General features: G+C 42.4%; 1 protein-coding gene across 17 annotated transcripts in view; it reads left to right on the plus strand.

Annotated features, from left to right (window-relative positions):
• KCNMA1 (potassium calcium-activated channel subfamily M alpha 1) overlaps positions 1-20,373 on the plus strand; it is a 727,105-nt gene that overhangs the window by 599,542 nt on the left and 107,190 nt on the right. For 2 of the 17 annotated variants that reach the window (XM_078434452.2, XM_078434439.2), the window contains exon 19: positions 6,743-6,916. The exons of 13 other annotated variants lie outside the window; for them this stretch is intronic. In XM_078434452.2, coding sequence (XP_078290578.1) covers positions 6,743-6,916 — 174 coding nt within the window. Of the gene's footprint in view, positions 1-128; positions 138-6,742; positions 6,917-20,373 lie in introns of all 17 variants that reach the window. 2 more of the 17 variants (XM_081790521.1, XM_081790522.1) reach the window with 2 other exon arrangements.

A 20,373-nucleotide genomic window follows, 5' to 3' on the forward strand; every position in this document is an offset into this window, starting at 1 on the left:
TGTCTGAATTGATGTGTTTGAAGGAATTTTCTTGAACTTCTAATCATTGACATATTTTTGATTTATTTTTTTTCCTCTTTGCTGCCTTGGAATACGGCCCCTACTCTATTTTAACTGCACACTGGTAGTGATATATTGTGAGTAAAACGGGTTCCCAGGAGCCCGGAGTCCAGTTCCCCCTGTCTTTCTCTCTAGAAGAGATACTTCTTTTATTTTCTGTACAGTTTCAGTTTCTTTTTTTCTTTTGGTATTTATGTTGCATGTAGCAGTGACATCATGCCCCAACTCCCTCATCCAACATGGTCTGCAGAGTAGCCTGGAGCTGGAGACCCCTGAGAGCAGGGAACCGCCCTCCGTTCATCTTCCCATCCCCCCAGCCTCTTGCCAGCTTCTGGCACTGTCTTATTTTTCCATTTGAAAATAAGACCTTGACAACAGTGTTTCTCTTGAAGGCCTTGTCTCGGACCTTTAGGGGACGCTGAGTAGGCTGAGGTAATTACCACTATAGCTGTAGATGCCTCGTCAATTGGGGGTCATTGTCATGCTTGCCTTTGATAAATTTTATCTGGTCTCTGCTACTGAGCTTGAATTCCTATCCTGAAGGAAACACACATGCTACATATATATTCCTGTGTTGTGATATATATATGATATGTACCAGTACTTTATATGTAAAAATGAACATTTTTATATATAAGCACAGAAATATTTTATAGAGAGAGTGATGTATTTATTATAATATATGTACCTCTCTATATGAGAAAGTGCTTGCTAAAGAATTAATTGGACATCAAACTTTGGGAGTGTAAGTATCTTAAACAGTCTTACTGGAGACAAATATTTCCTCAGTGGTAATTATTTCCTACAGTCTATGAAGTTCCCTTGCTTTAAAGTTTCTCTTTCAATCAGTAACCACTAGGACATACCCAGTTCTTCTATGGGTGTTAGGCATCTTGGAAGATCCATTGACTTGTTTAAGATGGAAAAGATGACTCAAGGAAAGATGACTCAAGGAGAATGTTCCATTTCATTAGTGAGCTATATAGAAGTCTGAACAAGTAAATGTTAAGTCTCTGAGCCTCTAACTTACTCACAGAATAGGACCCCTCTCACCCACAAGATGTGGCAATTTTAGGGCCAGGGTTTCTATGTGTGACTCAAAGCAATGCTGCGTTCAGTGGCACCAGCAGTGAGCATCGTCAGATCTTTACACATGCTCATGAGACTCTACTGAAAACGGGACCCAGCCTGCAGACCAGTTGAATCCAATGGTCCTGGAATTTGGAGATGTCTCAGCACTCAGAACTCTCATTGCCTTTGTACCATGCAAATGGGTCATCTGGTTCTGGCTAGTCTTCAGAGTTTGAGGGTACAGAATGCTCAATGTACAAACAAAACAAATGAATGACGTCTTCAGTTCATCGCACAACACTGCCCAAGTTGACTGTGTGGCTCCCTTCATCTGCAGAACATCTGGAAGGGTGGCTCGAAGGCATGTGCCACTTTCATACCTGCAGAGGCACCTCCTGTACCTGGTGATCCTTCAAAATCAGACAGAAAACATGATGTCAGTCAACAAACAGCTCTAGTGCCAAATTCCTCTGCCTTCCGCAACCACGGTGTGGTGTTGAGGGCAATATCAACTAATTCCATATACTTAGTGCTACTGACATTAACTAGCTTTGTCTTTCCCCTCTTTCTGATCTTGGAAAACCACCTGGAAGATCCTTCTTCTCCCTGCAGAAGCCAATAGGAGGAATTTTGCATAGTGAAGACATTATTCCTCATTTACAGGACTGGAAAGAATGCTCTCTGATTCCCAGTATCACATCAAAAAAATGTCTCAAACGCTGTGCCTCAGTGGACTTTTTGTTCCATGGTACTTTTACGTATCACTTTAGCTGCTGCTGAGCATATGAAGAGCAGCCTCAGGGTCAGGCTTCAAATTAATCCTTCCTTCATTGGATTGATTTTAACCCTGTGATTGCAGCCTAAAAAATATCTGTGAAATGAAAGGCAGATTATCTCTTTTTTCCTTCCACATTAGTCTTCCTTTGAATCTGCTCCATTTGAACCTAAAATACTTTTTCTCCAGCAGCTGGAAAACTCTACCTGAACCTCTCAGTCCAGTGCTGCTTTTCCTGCCCCTTCCAACCCACCCTGGAAATTAAGATTCTGCAATTGGAAATTGGCTGACAATTTGGTCGCTGATGCGGGAGGCAGATGGTGCTGAGAACAGGCTGGAGTCCAACTCCTTCTTCATTCCAGGCTTGGCGCAGAAGGGCTAGCCAGCAGAGAACCTGAGTTTGACAGCTGATTGTCAGTTTGACACAAGGACAGAGCAGTAACCGAGCCACATCTACAGCAGCCACTTCTCTACAGGTTTCCTTTCACATGATCACGACCTTTGAAAATATAGGAAAAGTGCTCCAAGAGTACGTCTGAGCCATCTTCCATTTTTAAACACTTTAGGAGTAAACAGATAGCTTTGATGATGTCCGTTAGGGAAATACTTGTATTTTATCTCTACAAATAGCACTAGGAAGTCATAATGGAAATATTGGATGAATATCCACTTCATTGTGGTGAAGGAAAGCATATAAAAGCTTTTTCTCAAATTGTAAAACTGCTAAGACAGGGTTCTTTGGAGGAAGGTGAGACCCAGGGTCTAATTCTTGGCAACAGAATTAGAATCTCTTTGAATCTGTGGCACTGGCCCAAGAACAAGAACCTTGTGATGTGGGCCAAAGAGAAAACTGAGTCCCCAGAAGCTGATATTTCTGCTTTCCCAGAGTTAAGGTGGCCTATGGGGCCAATTAATTGAACATAAAGTTCCAAAAGCCCTAAGACGGAATGACAAGTAGCTACAGTATTCACACCTACCAGAGACACGCTCTTGTCTGTTTCCTGTCTCAGGAAGCTGCAGCAGAGCTTTGAGGAGACCCAGCCAACTGGTGCTGAAGTGGTCCCACTCTGCTGGCCATGGCTACAAAGCCAGTGTGTTTGCAAGCTGCTACTCTAGACCACTCTGGAACCATCTCCTAGAATTCACTCATCCCCCACGGCCCCCTAAACATCCACTATGATTTGTAAGAACCACTGGATTGAAATGCACAGATTTCAACTGTTGGAGACACACGGGGTCCCCTTTCCACTCCCTTTCGTAGAAAGGCCAGCTGGTTCAGGTGATCTGTCGACTAGCTGCTCTTCCACACAGATCCACTAGATGTCCTCATAGATCCACTTTGTATTATTGAAATCCTGGGGAAAAGTCCCTTTTCTGAGGACTGAGATTTGGGAAGAGAGCATTGGGTGACTATGTAAAAAAGAAAACCAGCAAACGCCAAAGGTGAGAGGGCACTTTATGTGTCCAGGGAGTAGATTAAGAAACTTACTTCTGTTTTAAATAAATACCGAAACTTTTAACGTTGTTCTTTGAAACCTAACCTTGGTAGTTTTAAGTGGCATTCTGATATCTGAAATTAACCTTCTAACCTACATCAGCTCCAGAAAAGGAAACAATCATGGAGAAATGGAAATAAAACACCAGTGGTTCTGAGTATCCATGATTCACTAAAACAAACCTGGAGGATTAGGAAACCAGAGAGAGTTGAAAGGGTGGTATTTTCCAAATCAGGAGGTCCAAGACTTAATTTCGATATAATTTTATTTTACAACTTGAGAGTATAATTTTACACACAGAATGCCCACATCTTCTGAAACAGCTACCACTAAGCAGGGAAATCCTCAAACGTTTTTAGTTAAAGCATTTGTTCATGTTCATGACTCGTGTAAGGGCACAGCAGAAGGCTCTTCCTGGCTGGGATGCATATCCGTCAATCCTGATGAATCACTCCACCAGTAGGGAGGTCAGATGGGCCTTTCCTTTTAAGAAGGGGGACCCGGAAGTGTATATAGGTGAAGACATCTGAGGGGCGGGGGTGTCCATGAAAATGGACTATTCCAGAAGTAGAGCGAGAGCCACCCTCCCAGTCGGTGGCACCTTGGTCTAGACATTGTAATTCACAAAGGTTTGTCAACACATGGGGCTCAATCGTTTTTAACTGTTTCTGTCTTGTCTTTGAGCCTCTCATTGATCATTCTTGCTGGGTTTTTTTGTGGTGGTGCTTGTGTGTCTTTTGAGATTTCTATTTTGTATTTGGTGTGAGTGTAAAAATGATGACTGGGGAGGAATGACGAGTAATAGCATGTTTGCTTTTTTTATGCATATGCTGCTTTGGAATGTGACTGCTTATAATTAACATTTAATCTTCTTATAGCAAATGGTTTTTTGCTGCTTCGATTACCAGTTTCAGCCTGTTCCTGCATGCTAACAATATGAAATTTTAGAACAATGCATGGTCTCCAGAACAGCCAGCAATAACAGTTGCAAACAGTTCCTGAGAGACACTGGGTTGAGGTTCTGTTTCCTCCCGAAGCCCTTATCAAATACGAGGCTGAAAATCACCCATTAGGATGGATGGGCTTACCTCTGACAGAATGATTTCAAAAGTTATCCCGCCTCATTCTCCCTCCCCTTGTCCTTAAAGACGGGTATATGGAGAAGAACTCTCTTTCCCTATAAATGTGTCAGATTCTATTATTGTGTATGACCCAAAATGGTAGTATGGAAATGAAAACCAGGGACTGCTGCTAATGAGAAGCATAGCGTTTCAGAGTTTGATGGGCTTCTCTTCTGCTACAGCATTTGATTAAATTTTTTTCAAAACAATTTATTTACAGTGAAACAAAAAATCATCTTTGTTTCCCTCCTCTGTGTAAATCACAAATCAATATTTCCAGTAAAAGAACTAAGCAAGAAACAAGTGAGCGGTCTACAAGTTGTACAACAGATCTGGATGCATGTAAAATAACTTTATTTTTATGTCTTCCGCTGAAGACTTTTTCCTCTTTCTTGACTTAAGCTACTACTGTCTGGGGTGTCTGGGCATTCACACCATGCCTTCTAAAGTCTTCTAATTCAAATGCTATAGTGGAACTTTTTTTTTTTTCTTTTCTTTCTTCCTTTTTTTTTTTTTTTTTGTAAAAGCTCAGCTCAGGAATGATGTGCCATGCACTGAAGAGGGCTGGGGCTGCATGGTGATGATCTGAACGACCAGCTAGTGAGGATGCTAAAAGAACATGTCACTAAAAATGGGAGCCAAGTTTACAGGAATGAATCTCTCATTCATCTCCCCCAGTGCCTGTTCTTCACAATCATAACGTTACCCCTGCTTGACAAATATACTGTATGGCAAGTCATAAAGGTCTTAGAACAGGACTTGACCCATTTGAGAGATTTAAACCCCTCTTCCTGGTGACTGTAACATTCAAAGAGGGCAAAACCACAAGCCATATTTTAAAGTAAGAGTGCAACCATTCTCCACAAAGAAAAAGAAAGAGGGGGGGAGAATGACTTTTAAAATGGAAGGTGTAGGCGCGGGGAATAACACCTCTCCAGTTCAGCCTTGCTATTTGGCTATGATGCTTGGAATAAACACAAGTTATTCTCCAATCCTGTGAGAGAAGCAGGCTGGGTCATGCTAAGTGATAAGCAAACACGTTTGCCTGTTGTAGCATCAAAATGAGGCACAAAAAGGCTTCATGGACTGAAATATAAATTGGCTTGAAGGATAAGGGTGAAGTGTTTTTGAGAACCACTGCAGTGATGTCCAGCAAGTTTTGTAGGTCAACACTCAAGCTGGATCCCCAGGCTCCTACGATATCAGTTTAGAAGAGCTATCAATGTTACATGTAAATATAAGTAAGATATTTTACATGGGACCTAATCTCTTACTTCATGTTTTATAACCTCTGGTCTATTTTGGCCGATATTTCCTATATTAGAAAAAATTATGATTAACCAATAACCCGATGGCTTTCTGAATTTTGGGGGGGGCGGGTAGGGGAGAGAAAAGCAGATGCGATTTTCAGATTCTCCCGGCTTTAAGCAGAAAATACACCCATGAGTAGCTAAATGCATTCCAATAGACCAACATCTCATATGCTTTTGGTGATTTCTTATTTGTGAACTGCCTTTAATGTCAAATACGCAGCGTTAGCCTTGAGTAGCTGCATTTCTTATATGGACAGATTTGGATATTTGTTCTGTCAAGAGTAAATTTAAATTCCTGTAGGCATCATGTAAACTCACTCTGGGGAAGTTCAGCAGAGGCATCCTCAGATTCTATATTAACATGTAATCGTTTCACATCTAATTTGATGAAAGCTTGTCCTAGGCTCTGCCTAATGCCCAGAAATGGAGGGAAATTAGAAAGCCTACATATTACATATTTTGCAACTCGCAAAAACCATTTATTGTACCAAATAAGCAATTAATTGATTGGCTGTGTGTATATTTTGACCTCCTGTATTAATTGCGCCAGGGGAAAAATGTCGGTTACATTTTTGCTGTCTTCTAACGTGTTGTTCTTCTCATCCGAGAACCCGATTGTAATCAGCCATGCCCTTTTCCTGTAGTCACCCGCTTTACCTAGGGGAGAAAAATAATACACAACAGCCTTGGGGAACTATAAAGGCAATTTATATTTTCGCTGCTGTTTTTGATGTACAACCAAACTGTTACCAGCAGTCACTCTGCATTTTTTTCTGGGTCAAGACTGTTAATGTGAACTAAGACCTGTGTTAAATCCCTTTAGCTCCCTTCCAGCTGCCTTGCTGTGTGTGACCTTGCCATTAACTACCGCTCTTCCTCTCCTCCCATCCAACCACATGGTTATAGCCAAGATGTCCATCTACAAGAGAATGAGACGGGCATGTTGTTTTGATTGCGGACGTTCTGAGCGTGACTGCTCGTGCATGTCAGGCCGTGTGCGTGGTAACATGGACACCCTTGAGAGAACCTTCCCACTTTCTTCTGTCTCTGTTAATGATTGCTCCACCAGTTTCCGTGCCTGTAAGTTTAACCCCGACACACGGAGTTCCATGTCTGTGCTGTCTGTGGTATCATCCCCGTCTTGTGTCGTGCCCTGTGGTTCTGTGAGTCTGTGGAGCTGATGTTTTCTTCCCAGTGTGATCTTGTGTGGTGACTGATATGTTGTCCTCTCTGCCTGTGTCCCTGTGTACATGCTGGGGAAGGCTCCCTTCCCATTCTGTTAACTTGTTGTGCTTCTCGTACTGGTGTGCGGAACTGTGATATTCTAGTCTAGTGATATTCTCCCTCTCTCTGTCCTTTAAATAAATATAAATGGAAATTAATGTGACAGCAAATCAAATACCCTATGACTACAAAGATGTGTGGAAATGCCTATCTTCATATTTGGGTAAAGGCTCTACACTGGATTGGGTTGCAGGGAGGAAGGAGAGGAAACACGTAGAGAGAAGAAACCAATTCGACCATTCAATTGCTTTTAGTGAGCTTAGATCATTTCCAAAACACAACAGGGCTAGGATGAATGTGGATTTCCTTCTTTCTTTCTTTCTTTCTTTCTTTCTTTCTTTCTTTTTTTCTTTCTTTTTTCTTTTACCTTGTCTTTTTAACCTGTATCTCATTCTTCCAGTGCCAGATTGTGTCCTATGTTCTAGGAACAAGTATTCTAAATCTGTAAACCTATATTGACTGATGAAGTCTAGGGCTCTTCTCAGATGACTAGTTCAAAGGATCATCATTTTCCCCCAAATAGAACCCTCTGTTGAACTAAGGTCTCCTGTAGCCATTGTGATTTCAAAAAACAAAACCTGTAAGCCATGAACCGCCATGATTTCCCAGAGTCCTTTGCACCAGGCTTTGAGGTCAGTCTTCTTCGTCACTTACAATTTCAGAGGTGTTAGAGAACTGGCCAAGGTCTTGCAGCTGGCAGCACTGAGATACACCAGATTTCTGAGATCTCCCTTTTCCTTGTTCTTCAGCGTGGTCTTTGCCAGTATTTCACTGACATGGTTCATGGGTGATGTTATTGGAAGCTCCAGTCTGTACACCGAAATGCGGAGATACGGGTCCTCATCTAAGGGCAGAAGAGGTTGTATTTCCTTGTGAGGACTTAGATGTCTTCAAGTGTGGCTCTAACTTTATTTTCACATTTTTGGTAGCATGAGAGGTAGAAGATAATTCTGTGTTCTGTACTTCATCCCTTCCTCTTGAAAGCACCCGACACATTTATTGGTAACCATATTGCCACATGTTCTCTCTCTTTCTCAGTGCCCAGAGCTGGTTGAAATAAACTTTCACCAGCAGGAGTAAATTCATGTTGACAATAAGGGGTTGAGGGAAAGGGAAGGGCACTTCCCTCTTGAGCATTTTGCGAAGAATTTGCTGATTCACCTGCGTGGGTGTTGAAGATGGTCCCAGCATGGGGTGATTGTGGGACAGTGATCCATAGAGGCTCCCAGGGCTGAAGGAGTCCTGACTTCACTGTATGCCCTGGAGAAGTGTGCCATGTCAGGTGCTGGTGTTTGAACCTGCTGTTCAGGACTGAGGCACAATCTGTGCATTGAACTGTTTTAGAAGGTATTTGGGAAAGTTGTATCTAGGACTGAGCTAATCATCCTTTATCTTTCATGATTCACTATTCTTCCAGACCAGTGCCAAGAAACAGGATTCAGTTTTAAAAGTGATACCTAATGGAGGTCGTATCGAGAGGGATTTTGGACTGTGCCAACCACATTAGCCTAAAATCCTAGGAAGAAAGTTTCCTTTCATACAAATGCCACAGTGTGAACCTTTACCCCTTTATTCTCATTGTGAGAATTCTTGCTAGTTCCCATGACCCTGCAAGGTGAACTTGGTCACAACCACACAAGGAATTTGTTGGTCTACTATGTGTGGCAAAACACTGGGTTCAAAGACAGGAGCTAGTGGGGGAGGAGCAAAGGAGTGAGCTATGGTGGCACAGTTTGGCCACATCTTTGACTGATGGCAGCAAAAGTAACCACCAGCCACTGGGGTTACCCGTCTGCCTAAGGCACCACTTTTTCTGTGTTCAGATAACCACTAGGCTCTAAAACCTTGGCTAGAGAGTCAGTGGAGAAAAGGAAGGAGCCATTCGGGCTGTATGCGGTCGTGTCTTGGCACTGGCCACCCATACCAATCACAGCAAAATGTGTGTCCCCTGTGTGGGGCTCATGATACCCAGTGTGTGTAATTTCCATTTCATACAGGAGAAACCATAATTGGAGGGATTTCTCAGCTCTGCAACTTAATCCCAGCATTGATGGAGGCCAGGGGAAGAAAAACTTAGGGTGGGATTGTCCCATCCTCTCAGAAACATCCTGTGCGTGAGATTGTCGTCCTTCCCGCCCTCCCAAATGAGCCCCACCGTGGAAAACATGGAGCTCTGGGCTGTGTGTTGAAGCCATAACTGGTACTGACAGCTCAGGGGTGGGGTGTGGGGGTCGCCTCCTCTGATTCATCGGTCTTCCCGCCGTCCTCACACCATCAAACAAAAGAAGATTTCATCCACCCCATGTGAGTCCTCGCACCTTTGACCATTAACAATAAGTTAGGAAAACCCATTCCAATCTGAGCCCCTTCATGCGCCCACATAAACCCTTCTTCTCCAATTAAAAAATGTCTATCTCTACGCAGAACTCCACTGGCAGAGCTCCAATAGCAATCCCTGGGCTTCCCTTGCTGGTGGTGGGGCTGGGTGGTGCCCGTTTGACAGAGCTGGTGGACTCAAAGAGCAGTGGCGAGAGTGGGCTTTTCATTAAATATGAGCAGATGTGAGATGTAGAGGGTTTGACAATTAGAAATGGCAGGAGAAGGGCCCTTGAATCAAAGTGAGGTCAGATGGGCGGATCAGATTACTTCTCTTACATTCTTTAGTTGTTCTGAAAATCATTTTGAATTAGTGTCAGCAGAGCCCTGATGGGTTTTGCCCTTTGTCTTTTATGCTAGGGCCGTATTGTTTCCCAAGACACTCATTAAAGGTCATTATATTATTATGGAGCTTTGCTTTGGTCGCAGTTTCCCAGTTGAGCCAATGCTCTTTGGAGACTGCCTAATTCATTTCTCTTTTGCCTTTAGTCTCCCTCCTTGCTGTTTTTTTTTTTTTTTTCCTCATAAGGGGAAAGATTTCCGTTTTCAAGGGACGTTAAATTGAAACACAAAGTCCCATTATGTGTTTTCTGAAGTGGGGAGAAAAGTAGCCAGTTCCCAGAGGAGTAGTAATATATTAAAATGTTCACACAGTTTTAAAAATCTGCCTTCTAACAGCAGGGCCTGCTTGCTCGGGGCACCTCTCCTTGGAGGTGTGGCCCATCATCGAGGATCTGTTGTTGCAAAGTCAAGTTCTTTTCCAACAGTTGTCTTCTTTTGAATTCGAGAGATGTAAGGTCAGACTGTGCAGACAGAAAGATCTTCAGAGAAGGAGGACTCCTTTACAAAAGGCGTAAAAAAAACAGTGTCAGAAAAGTAAAGTAAATAGTGACCAGCAAGAATTCATCCAAGACTATGTTTTCGACAAGACTGAATTGTTCCATATGGTAGGCTAGAATCGGTGCACAAAACCTCATTTTCTGATCATCCTGGTTTTGTTTCTATTCCGGCTGATCCTGGGCAGAAGAACCAGAAAAGGACACCAGAATGAAATGGGCCCAGAGTTTTTACAGAGTTTATATATATATATATAAGATATATATATCTTATATATATATAAGATAAGAGTTTATATATATATATATATATATAAAATTATGTCTAGCAACATACACACATACACACACACGTAAATATAGATGTAAGTTCTAATCAGGGCCATTTTCCCTCCATACGGGTTTATAAAGTAGTGGTTTTTCTCTGTTCAGAATTTATTCTTTTATTTCAGTCTGCCTCATGTGATTGCTAAGTCTAATAGAGAGGGACAATGGAAATTATGATGCAGTGTCAACATATAGGACCCTATTGATTCAAACCTCCTGAGACCTGTGTGACACAGTGCTGGCCACAGACCGTCAGCAGCCCTGGCACGAACAAATTCATCATGTGCTGGAAGAGAAACAGATCTTTAGACTTGCACTTGGAAATAGTTTTAGCTAAAGTACACATGCGATCACTCACACCCACTTTTCAATCTGCTAATAGTTTAAACCTGCGCAATTACGTACACCCTTTTGCAAACTACTGTAGCTAATTTTAAATGGCGTGTGACTTTTATTTCGGGTATAAATATAATACAAGGAGGCATTCAACTCCAATGGTTAAGCTGAGAGGACAAGTCCAATACCATTAGGTTGAAGGGATACATACCAAAATCAGTTTAGTGTAATCTTGAGTCTTGTCAGATAATAAACAAAAATCAGCTTATCCCGAGTAGCCTTTGGTTTGTACAGGCAGAGAATTAACATTGTCAATAGAACTAAAGTCAGTCGAGTGAACTAATGGCATTTTGAAGTACATAAAATCAGATACGAGGGCAAGGGGTGGAAATAGCTCTAGGAAAATGTCTATAACAGGACACACCCTGCACGGACAGTCTCCAATGCCTGTTAAGGAGGGGTTTGAGTTAACAAGCTGTATTTAAAAACCAACAGCCTATCATTATCTGATTCTTTTTGTGTGTAGTTTTGGGTGACTCCCTCAAGCTCCCATCAAATTGTATTTGTAAATGCCTCCTATGAATCTACGTTTACTTCTGGTCCCTGAAACTGAAAACTCTTCCCACCATGGCCATCAGTGATAGAAAGATAGAAACAGGAGAGTCGAAGGAAACTCAGCTAAACATAGTATTCCATGCATTCTTTAAGCCCATTCATTCTGTGTCTGTAATTTCTATTTTTCTTGTGCATGCTGGTATGATCTGTCTCTCTGACTCTTCCTCCCTCTACCCCTCTCCTTCTCTATATCCATGACAGTAAATATGGAAGCAGCCTTTGGATTCCTCTCTAGTTCTTTGTTACCCCCAGTGCACACTCCCTGGTTTGGCCATTTGCACTTCATTGCAGTACGTGAAAACAGGAAGGCAACTAGGGCCAGACAGCCATTTAATCCTTCCAGGAGACTGACGATGTACCTGGGAGGGCGTCTTAGGGCACTTTTGTTGGTAGCAGGCAAGGTTACAGAAGCCAGTGCCTCTCACTCGATTTTGTGGTAGCCACCTTTAACAATGGGTTGATTGGGAATATGCCTTCCACGTGCTTCCACAGTGGTCAGTTCGTTAAATCAGCTTTGCAAGGCAAGAAATCATACATGGGCAAAATTTCCTTTGCAAAGAATCCTCTTCAAATGCCTATCTTTAAAGGGTTTCATTCATAATAAATAGATGCTTTCGTTAGTTTGGTGTCAGGTGAAGCAGTTGACTTGTACTCGGGGACCTCGTGCTTCTCCCACAAAAGGTGTTGTTGAATTCTTTATGCTAAATATTCTATGAAGAACCACTTCATACAGATAAAGGAGAGAGGGAATATTCGGGCAAAAGGCAGCCAACTTTTCAAAAGAAATACTTTGAAACAGAGTTAGGGGACAAGAAGTAGAAAGGTCAGAATGAGGAAAGATGGAAGGGTCCCTTGTGTGTCCCTCTGTCACTTGGACACCTCCCTTCCCAGGAGTACGACACTTTAGTAAGTGACTCAGCTCTTCAAGGACAAACTAGAAACGACGTTGGCATGCCACAAGTAAGCTGAGCAGAGGTCCTTTTGCAAGGTGACGTGGAAATTATGTTTGCAATTTTACTCAGGACAGTGGCCGCTTGTCACGTTACTCAGCCTGACAGCCCCTACCACCGGGCAGCGGATTCTCCATCTTCCCTCCATGGTGGAGGACAGATGTGGCCAGTTAGCTCTCCATCTCCCTCCCTCCTCCACTATCTCGGGCGACAGATGCCAGGGCCAGTCCGCCTTTCACTTGAGCTTTCTTGTCAAGGCTCTGCCTTGAGCCCAAATGCTGACCTTTACTGTATGAAATAAAGTACTGATGAACAAGCAGAGGTTTGAATCGGAGCAGGCTTGGAGCAAATGTCAGGTCCATCTCTGCCTCCCTCCTCCACCTGCACCAGGAGCCCGGATTAGACCCAGTCTGGAGTTTGCGGTGCCTTAGGCTTTATGGGTCTGGGGAGACATAACTTATTAACAAAGAGTTATTAAATTTTTATCAATTTTACAACACAATGTAAATGCCTCCTATGAATCTACATTGTATTCATTATCATTTAAAACGTTAATTAAGTCAAAGTTGCATTTAATTTCTCTCTAAATGGGCCTCTGGGAAGAGGCTTTTAGAAACATCTGTGGGAGCGTGCGGCTCGTGGAGACAGGGAATCCCCCAGCCGGTGTTCAGGATAGGCCCCTGAGTTGATTGCCATCGCGTGTCTGCAGTTAATTTGTTGTGATGCGATTGGGCATCGTCTCAAATTAGTATCAGACCAATAATGGTGTTAAGTCACTGAAGAGAGTCTTGTGGGGCGGCAGCATGGGGCCCCACCACACCCTGCCTTCAAGTCCCATCCAGATGGAAACAAGCCCTAGATGTGCAGGTCTCCTGGTCTCAGTCACGCCTGGGATTCCCCCTCCTTGGATGGTGCCCATCGCTTCACTTCATCTGAGCTGGACGTTTGTCATCTGGCCCAACAGATTCAAGACATTTGCCTGCATGCTCATAGGAAAGATCTTAGCATTTGGGATCTTTGATTCAGGTTTAAGCCTAGAAGCAATGAGCATAGGGGGAACCATTTTCAGAGGGGAGTGGATGTGGAGATTATAAACAGATCAGGCTTATCGGTGAGGAGAGAAGGGTGAAGCTTGCTAAGGTGTGCTGAAAAATTCTTCTCCCTTTTTGAGAAGAGGTTGATGCTTTTGTCTTATCCAAGTAAAGGTCCACTCTCCAGGCAGATCTATTGTTATATTTGTCCTCCGTTGCACAGAACCCAGGGTTTCTTAAGGTGGCAGTGGTAGGAAATGGCTAAAGCTTCACTTAGATTCACGTTAAGACTAGGCTTTGTGTAAGGTCTGCTCTTAGTGTGTAAGGTGCTCTGCCAACACAGCCAGGGTGTGTGTGTGTGTGTGTGTGTGTGTGTACATATATACATGTGTATATCTTGTTAAATCTAGCACATAGCATTTTCTGCATTGTAGACACTATGTCCTTCATATATATTAACTTAATCCTTTTCACGAGGTAGTAACTGTTATTGGCGGTTGAGGTGTCTGTAAACCGACCCGGCTATAAACTGTGCCGTTTACAGATGAGGCAACTAAGGCACAGAGAGGTTCAATAACTTGCCTCAGGTCTTGCCTGAGTCAGCAGGTGGGGCTGGGATTCGAAAGCAAGCTGAGTGCCTCCACAGGCTGTGGAGTAAGTTGAGTTACTCAGATACTTACATAGTTGAACAGCTGGTCACCCAGTTTGGCTGGAGTCTATGACCTGTTCCCTGGGGGAGGAGCCCTGAAGGGGTTTTGTTCTTAATCTGCAATACAATAGAAAGCATTCAGAGTGTTTGATCTGGGAAAGGACCACAGAGACTTTGTTTTAAGAAGTGTAGTAGCAGGGGCCAGCCTGATGAGACAGTTGGGAGACTCCCCCTGAGGGTGGGGAAGACCAGCAGAGGGGAAGCTGTGGTCGGAGGAGACCTGGAGAGCTGCTCTGAGAAGCCCTAGGAAGGAAGGCCAGAGCTACAGCGTCCAGGACTCTGCAGCTGAAGCACTTATCCAAATGCAGATCCAAGAAATTAAAAATCTTTTTAAAGAACGTTTAATTAATGACTCTGAAGCAGTTGAGTTGCATTAGTTAAATTTCTTGAGTTTAATTCTCCCCAGATGACCCAGCAGTCATGATTCTTATTTGGACTCAGTGGAGTTTTCTTCTGTCGGAGGGGAATTTACTAAAGCCTTGGCTAGAACTGGAGACCTACCAGGCTGCATCCACTATCCCCAGTCTTGGGGGATCTCCATCTCTTTTTCTTTTCTAACTTCGTATTTCTTCTTCCTCCCTTGCCATGCTCTCCATTTCCATTAGGGCTCACGTCTTTTGAGTGTGTTGATGGGAACAGAGTCAGGTAGCTCTGGACTGCTGCCATGAACGGTATTGGCCCAGGCTGGGCAGAGAAACAGAGCAAGTGAGCACCACCAGCAGGGACGTGTGACCGGCCCCGAGGGTCTTGGCTTAAGCTCCAAGTGGTAGCTTCAGCCTGACCTCATGAAAATTATTTTTCAAATCCCTTGTATGGCAATGAGACTTTTCTCTCCGTGTCTTTCTCAGGGAGACAGCATGTCTCCTTACATCTATGGAGGAAAAACAATAATAAAGTACTTCACATCCCATTCGCTGAAATTTCACTGTAGTTTTCAACCACTTACCCCACTCCAGTGGAAATACAAAACACATTTCCTGTGAAGTGCTGCCACACAAAATCTGGGGAAGTCATGTGGCATTTCTAAGTACCATGGTACAGTTTTCTTCTCTGTTCACAAGACCTTTTTTTCATCGTGGCTGTATATTGGCCATCCTTGGCTGTAGGATTTGTACACGCCATTGACCCCAAAAAGGTCATTAAAACACAGAAAAGCACTAGAGTCCTACATTTCCTGACAGTGCTGGGGCATGCGTGCTAAGAATGCCAACTTTGGGGGTGGAATGAGGCAGAATGTACCCACTCAATTGGCTGTATGTTGTTTTCCTCTGTCAGAGGCGTTCTCCCAAACCAATATGTTGAATTACCTAGATAATCAGGGAATCCTTCATCCCATATTTACTTACAAGGGTTCTGCTTTCCCAGCCAACCATTTTCCTAAGAGGAATCTAAATGTGCAGAAACAAGGCCAGCATTGTCAGAACCTCACATTGAAAATCTCAGCATTAAAGGGAGCTTTTTGTAAATGGCTAGATGGTGCCTGGTTTCGAGGGAGATTCTAGACATGCCCATAGATTCTTGTTCTGAGGAGACATTCTTCTGGAGTCCAGCTCAGACAAACTGGGTGAAGGGTCTGGAGACTCAGAGACCTTCCTTCTCTGACTATCTCACTTGGTCATCCTCAGAAGGAGCTATCCTCCCACAAACAAGGGAAATAGCAATCAAGAATCTCTTCTGGTAAACCTGAAGGCCCCCCATTCTATCCCCTTCAATATAACAGGGTGAATACTGCAAATACTCCCAGAGAATATTCCAAATATTCCTAGAAAAAACCCTATGCAAACTCAAAGTGGAAGCTTCTGAAGCAGATCAACATTAGGGATGGTCAGTTGCACTGAGAGACCAAGCAAAGTGAGAAAGAGTGCTTCCTGGAGCTGGAGTCCCTCAAGATGCACCAATAGTGTGTAAAGGGGCATCTGTAGGCCACAGAATGTGGGCCATCTTCTGGGAGTGGAGCTGACTGCTTGCAGTAAAGTGATCTCCACTTTGGCCAATGGCATCTTTCTGGGCTGGGGCCTATTGGATTGCACTCAGTCAAGAAAGGACATAGAGGCTGCCTTCCTTCCCTCCAAGGTCAGAAATGCAGCATGCTGGCATCATTGGCTGGGCTTCAGGTGTTGGCAAGAATACCTGAGTAGGAAATGGCCTGAAGGATTCCAGTTGAGTAAATATTTGATGAGTAAAAGAATGAATAAATGAAAGGATTCTCAACCATCAGTTAAAGGAATAGATGGTATGCTAGAAGCAGGATCACATGGATCCATGGAGTTCCCCAAAAATTTCTAAACAACTTAATAGCATATATATATATCCCTTATCTTATTGAAACTGCCTTATATATATATATATCATATATATATATGATATATATATATATATGGTATATATATATGATACAAGAAGATTACAAGGAAGAAATGTAGCAAGAAAATCAAGGACATAACTGATGACCCTTGAACATTATCAACTAGTAGGTACAATCCCATATTCTTTGTGAAGACTAAATATTGAGAAAGAAGATCTCGAAACAATGAAATCAGATCCAGATTAAAACAGATCTAGACAGAATTGAATCACAATAGGCAAAAATACACCAATGAGCCAAATGAGAGAGATACCACCATACAAAGGGTATGTAGAGCATTTCTCCTCAAAAATTGAGGACTTGTGACATTTGCATTCAGTGAGACTGATCATTTTCCTGTGAGTCAGGGTGGCACAAAAATACTGATGCCTTGGGTAGGGGCAATATGAGGAGAGGGACCTGTTTGCGGAGAGCTGTGACCATTTGCACATGGCTGCACCAATCTGCCCCAATGTGGGGGAGCATTTAAGTCCACTCATGACTATTAGAATCATTGACTCTGACTTAAGGTAGGCAGATCGAATCCAACAGCACCCAAGTGGGAATTCTTCCCACCTCAAGGTATCCAAAGGCTGAGTGTGTCTCATGGCTATTTCCTATTAAGTGTCATTATTCTGTTTATTCTGCTTGAGACAAGGAGGGGGCAGAGAGCTTTCCAGATTGCTTGCAGAGCTCTCAGGTTGCACCAAACATTCTCTTACCTTTGAGTGGCTTTGAATTGCTCTCTGCATTTTGTCAAGGTCTATCTGGCCATTTCTTCAGTGCAGATGAGTAAATTTCCACATATGGCCTGTAACATATCCAACTGAGAGAACACCCAGCAGTGATGCTTCAAAGCCAAAGCCCTAAACAGGTATTACTGAAAAAGAAAGTATGGTGACCTGCAGAGTAGAGAGACCCTGTGAAAATGATAGAATGAAACTTGCTAAGAATGCAGAGGGTAGAGGAAGGGGCTACGATCACGTGGCCTGGAAGTCTTGGGACATGGATATGAAACGTGCAAGAGGCTAGTTGCTGGAAGGGCCATTCCTTCGCAGATATCCTCAATGAAGATAAAGATGGATGTCCGATAGTCAGACATCTCCTGTCTTTTCTCAGCTATCTCGCTGGGGATTCCCAAGCCATTCATCTCACTGTGCAATGAGCTAAGTGATTCTCCTTGGCAATTAAGGCCTGAAATTCTGGGGAACCTCAGAGCAGGGAAAGGGAGGGAAGTGGTGGGATTTGTGTGTTTTCTGCAGACTTTGGAAATCAGTACTGGAGCAGTCGTGTTTTGATATATTCACCAAATGGATGCTCAGTGCATGCCAATTGCTATAATAAGAGTAATGGCTTACACATGTATGAATCTTTATTCTTCTCATTTCGTCTAAGGGAACCCAGGATAGACATCCTCCCTTACTACTGTGGGACTTTGGGCAAGTATTAGAACTTCTCTATCCCTTTGTTTCCCCATCTGTAAAATGGAGATAATAATAGGACCTGTCTCATAGAGCACCCGTGACTGTGGCCTCATCATCCCTTATCTTATCGAAATTGCCTTATGACTTTTCCATTTCTACCACGGACACGGATAGTGTGTTACTGGAAGACGGAAGGCATGTTGGAGAGCAAACGAGGGGAACAGAGGGTGGGGAGGGATGACACTTCTTTCCTTTCAAATTCTATCAGAATTTCTTTTCTTGATGATGGTCTTGATCTCTACCCATCTTTGAGGTCTGGTCGTGTTGATACTTCCCATCATCACCTTTCCTAAATTGCTTTATAAGTAGTCGAGTTCTGCTTCTTGTTGATTTTCTCATTAGTGAGATTAGTGTGAGGATCTGGGCCAAATGGGGCCCAAATCCTTTAGCTAAGCCCTGCCTTCCTCCCAACCTCCGGAATGTTATCAGCATGGTAGTTTTGCTTGAGATCAAATCAGGGCAACATAGGAACTGTCATTTTTCATTTGCTGGAGCCCTTTGATCCCATTTGGGGTTTATTTGTTTCAACTGAAAAATACGATCGCTCTTGCATACATCTATCCCGTAGAGTACTTTTTTTTATTTTTATTTTTTTTTTCTGTTAGAGATCAAATCAGAGTTGTAAGTTGTGTGGTCATTACTTATCACCACCAGATTTCACAGCCTACACCTTATTTCTGTTCTTACAAAATCACCAGCCTTCTCTGCTGTATAACGAGCACTTGCGGGGAAGCTAAAACAATATGCCTTCGTGGGTGCTTGTTGGGTGTTAATTTATTTCACAGTTTCCTTTGCAGATATAATCAGAGTCACCTATCACATCCCTGTTTCTTCCTTTTATTGTGTTCCTTTGCTATCACGGTTGTGTGATCTTTTTCTGAAAAATGACAGGTAGTGTTTCTCTGCTCACTGTATCAGTGACTTATATTTTCCACGACTTCTCTATTGCCGTTTTAAAAATATAACATTTTATAGATGTAATCTTAGTTATTTATAACTCAGGTTTTGTTATATCAGAAAATTTCCTAAATGACACCTTGCTTTAGGTACATTTTTTTTAAAGAAAGGGAAAAAATATTCACAGCAAAAAGATTTTCCTCTAAATTGTAAATGAAGGAAAAGCTCTCAGTTAGTAAGATTATAATGCATTTTTCCTGATTTCTTAGCACGTTGAAATGCATGAAAATTATTTTTATGTAAGTGATCAAGTTGTGTTGTTTAATAACATGTTGTTAGAGGAAAAAGAGGTATCCCTTTCGATTTATTTGGATATTTACTGGGTGACTTACAGTGCTTTACATATTAGAATTGGTTTGTCAACAATTAACATTCTAGGTTTTTATATAACCCATACTTCAGGTAATAGAGGATTATTAAACTGCAACCAGTGTGTTAGAAATCTGCCGGCTGGTAATAAAATTCTTATGTATAACAGCAGCTGAGAAATACTGCTATATATTTATGCATAGATTGCAAGATAGATGATGGCCAGCAAACCACAGAGGGGCTTGAAATGCAAATTGACCAGCAGGTGGCGCTGCTTTTCTAGAAATGAAACGCTCTACCTGGATGTATTCTAGGTACTCCCCCCCCCTGCACCCCCCACATACTTTCTGCCTTTTCCAGATACTCCTTTATTTCTCCAAAATGAATTTCTAAAGCTGAGTTTGTGTGTTTGTTTATTGAGGAGATATACCTCCACTAAGACACCACCTCTCAATTGCTAAGATTTCTTTAAATCCAACTTGCTTGATTTAAGGCTCATTTGGAATAAATCCTAGTTAAATAAATATTATATTTTTAAAAGGTAACTACTCAATGCCAGATTCTTACCCCTAAGACTGGATTACCTCCACCATCTGATTATTGTTATGTGGCAAGTCCCCATTTTTATTTAATACTTATATATACAAATTAATTCCCTAGGCTTCATTCCACACCAGACTAAGGTGGGTCATTTTTACAAACGTGGCTTAGTTACTGGATTAATGTACTATATAGAGATAATTTTATCATGATGCCCTTTCATCAAGAATTACTTAGAATCCAAGTTAACCAAAGAATGTTGCTTTCTCACTGGGACAAAACTAAATTTCTGACATATAGGATCAGAGGTTTTCGGGTTGTCTTTTTAAAACAAAGTTATCCACACAAAGGCTGATCAGCTTTTAATTTGGGCATCAATGAAGCAAAACAAACATATAAGGAAAGCTATTTTGGGGGGTTCTTTTGTCCACACATAGCC

Source organism: Panthera onca, chromosome D2 (genome assembly GCF_046562875.1).
Source record: "Panthera onca isolate mPanOnc1 chromosome D2, mPanOnc1 haplotype 2, whole genome shotgun sequence".
Lineage (NCBI taxonomy): Eukaryota > Metazoa > Chordata > Mammalia > Carnivora > Felidae > Panthera > Panthera onca.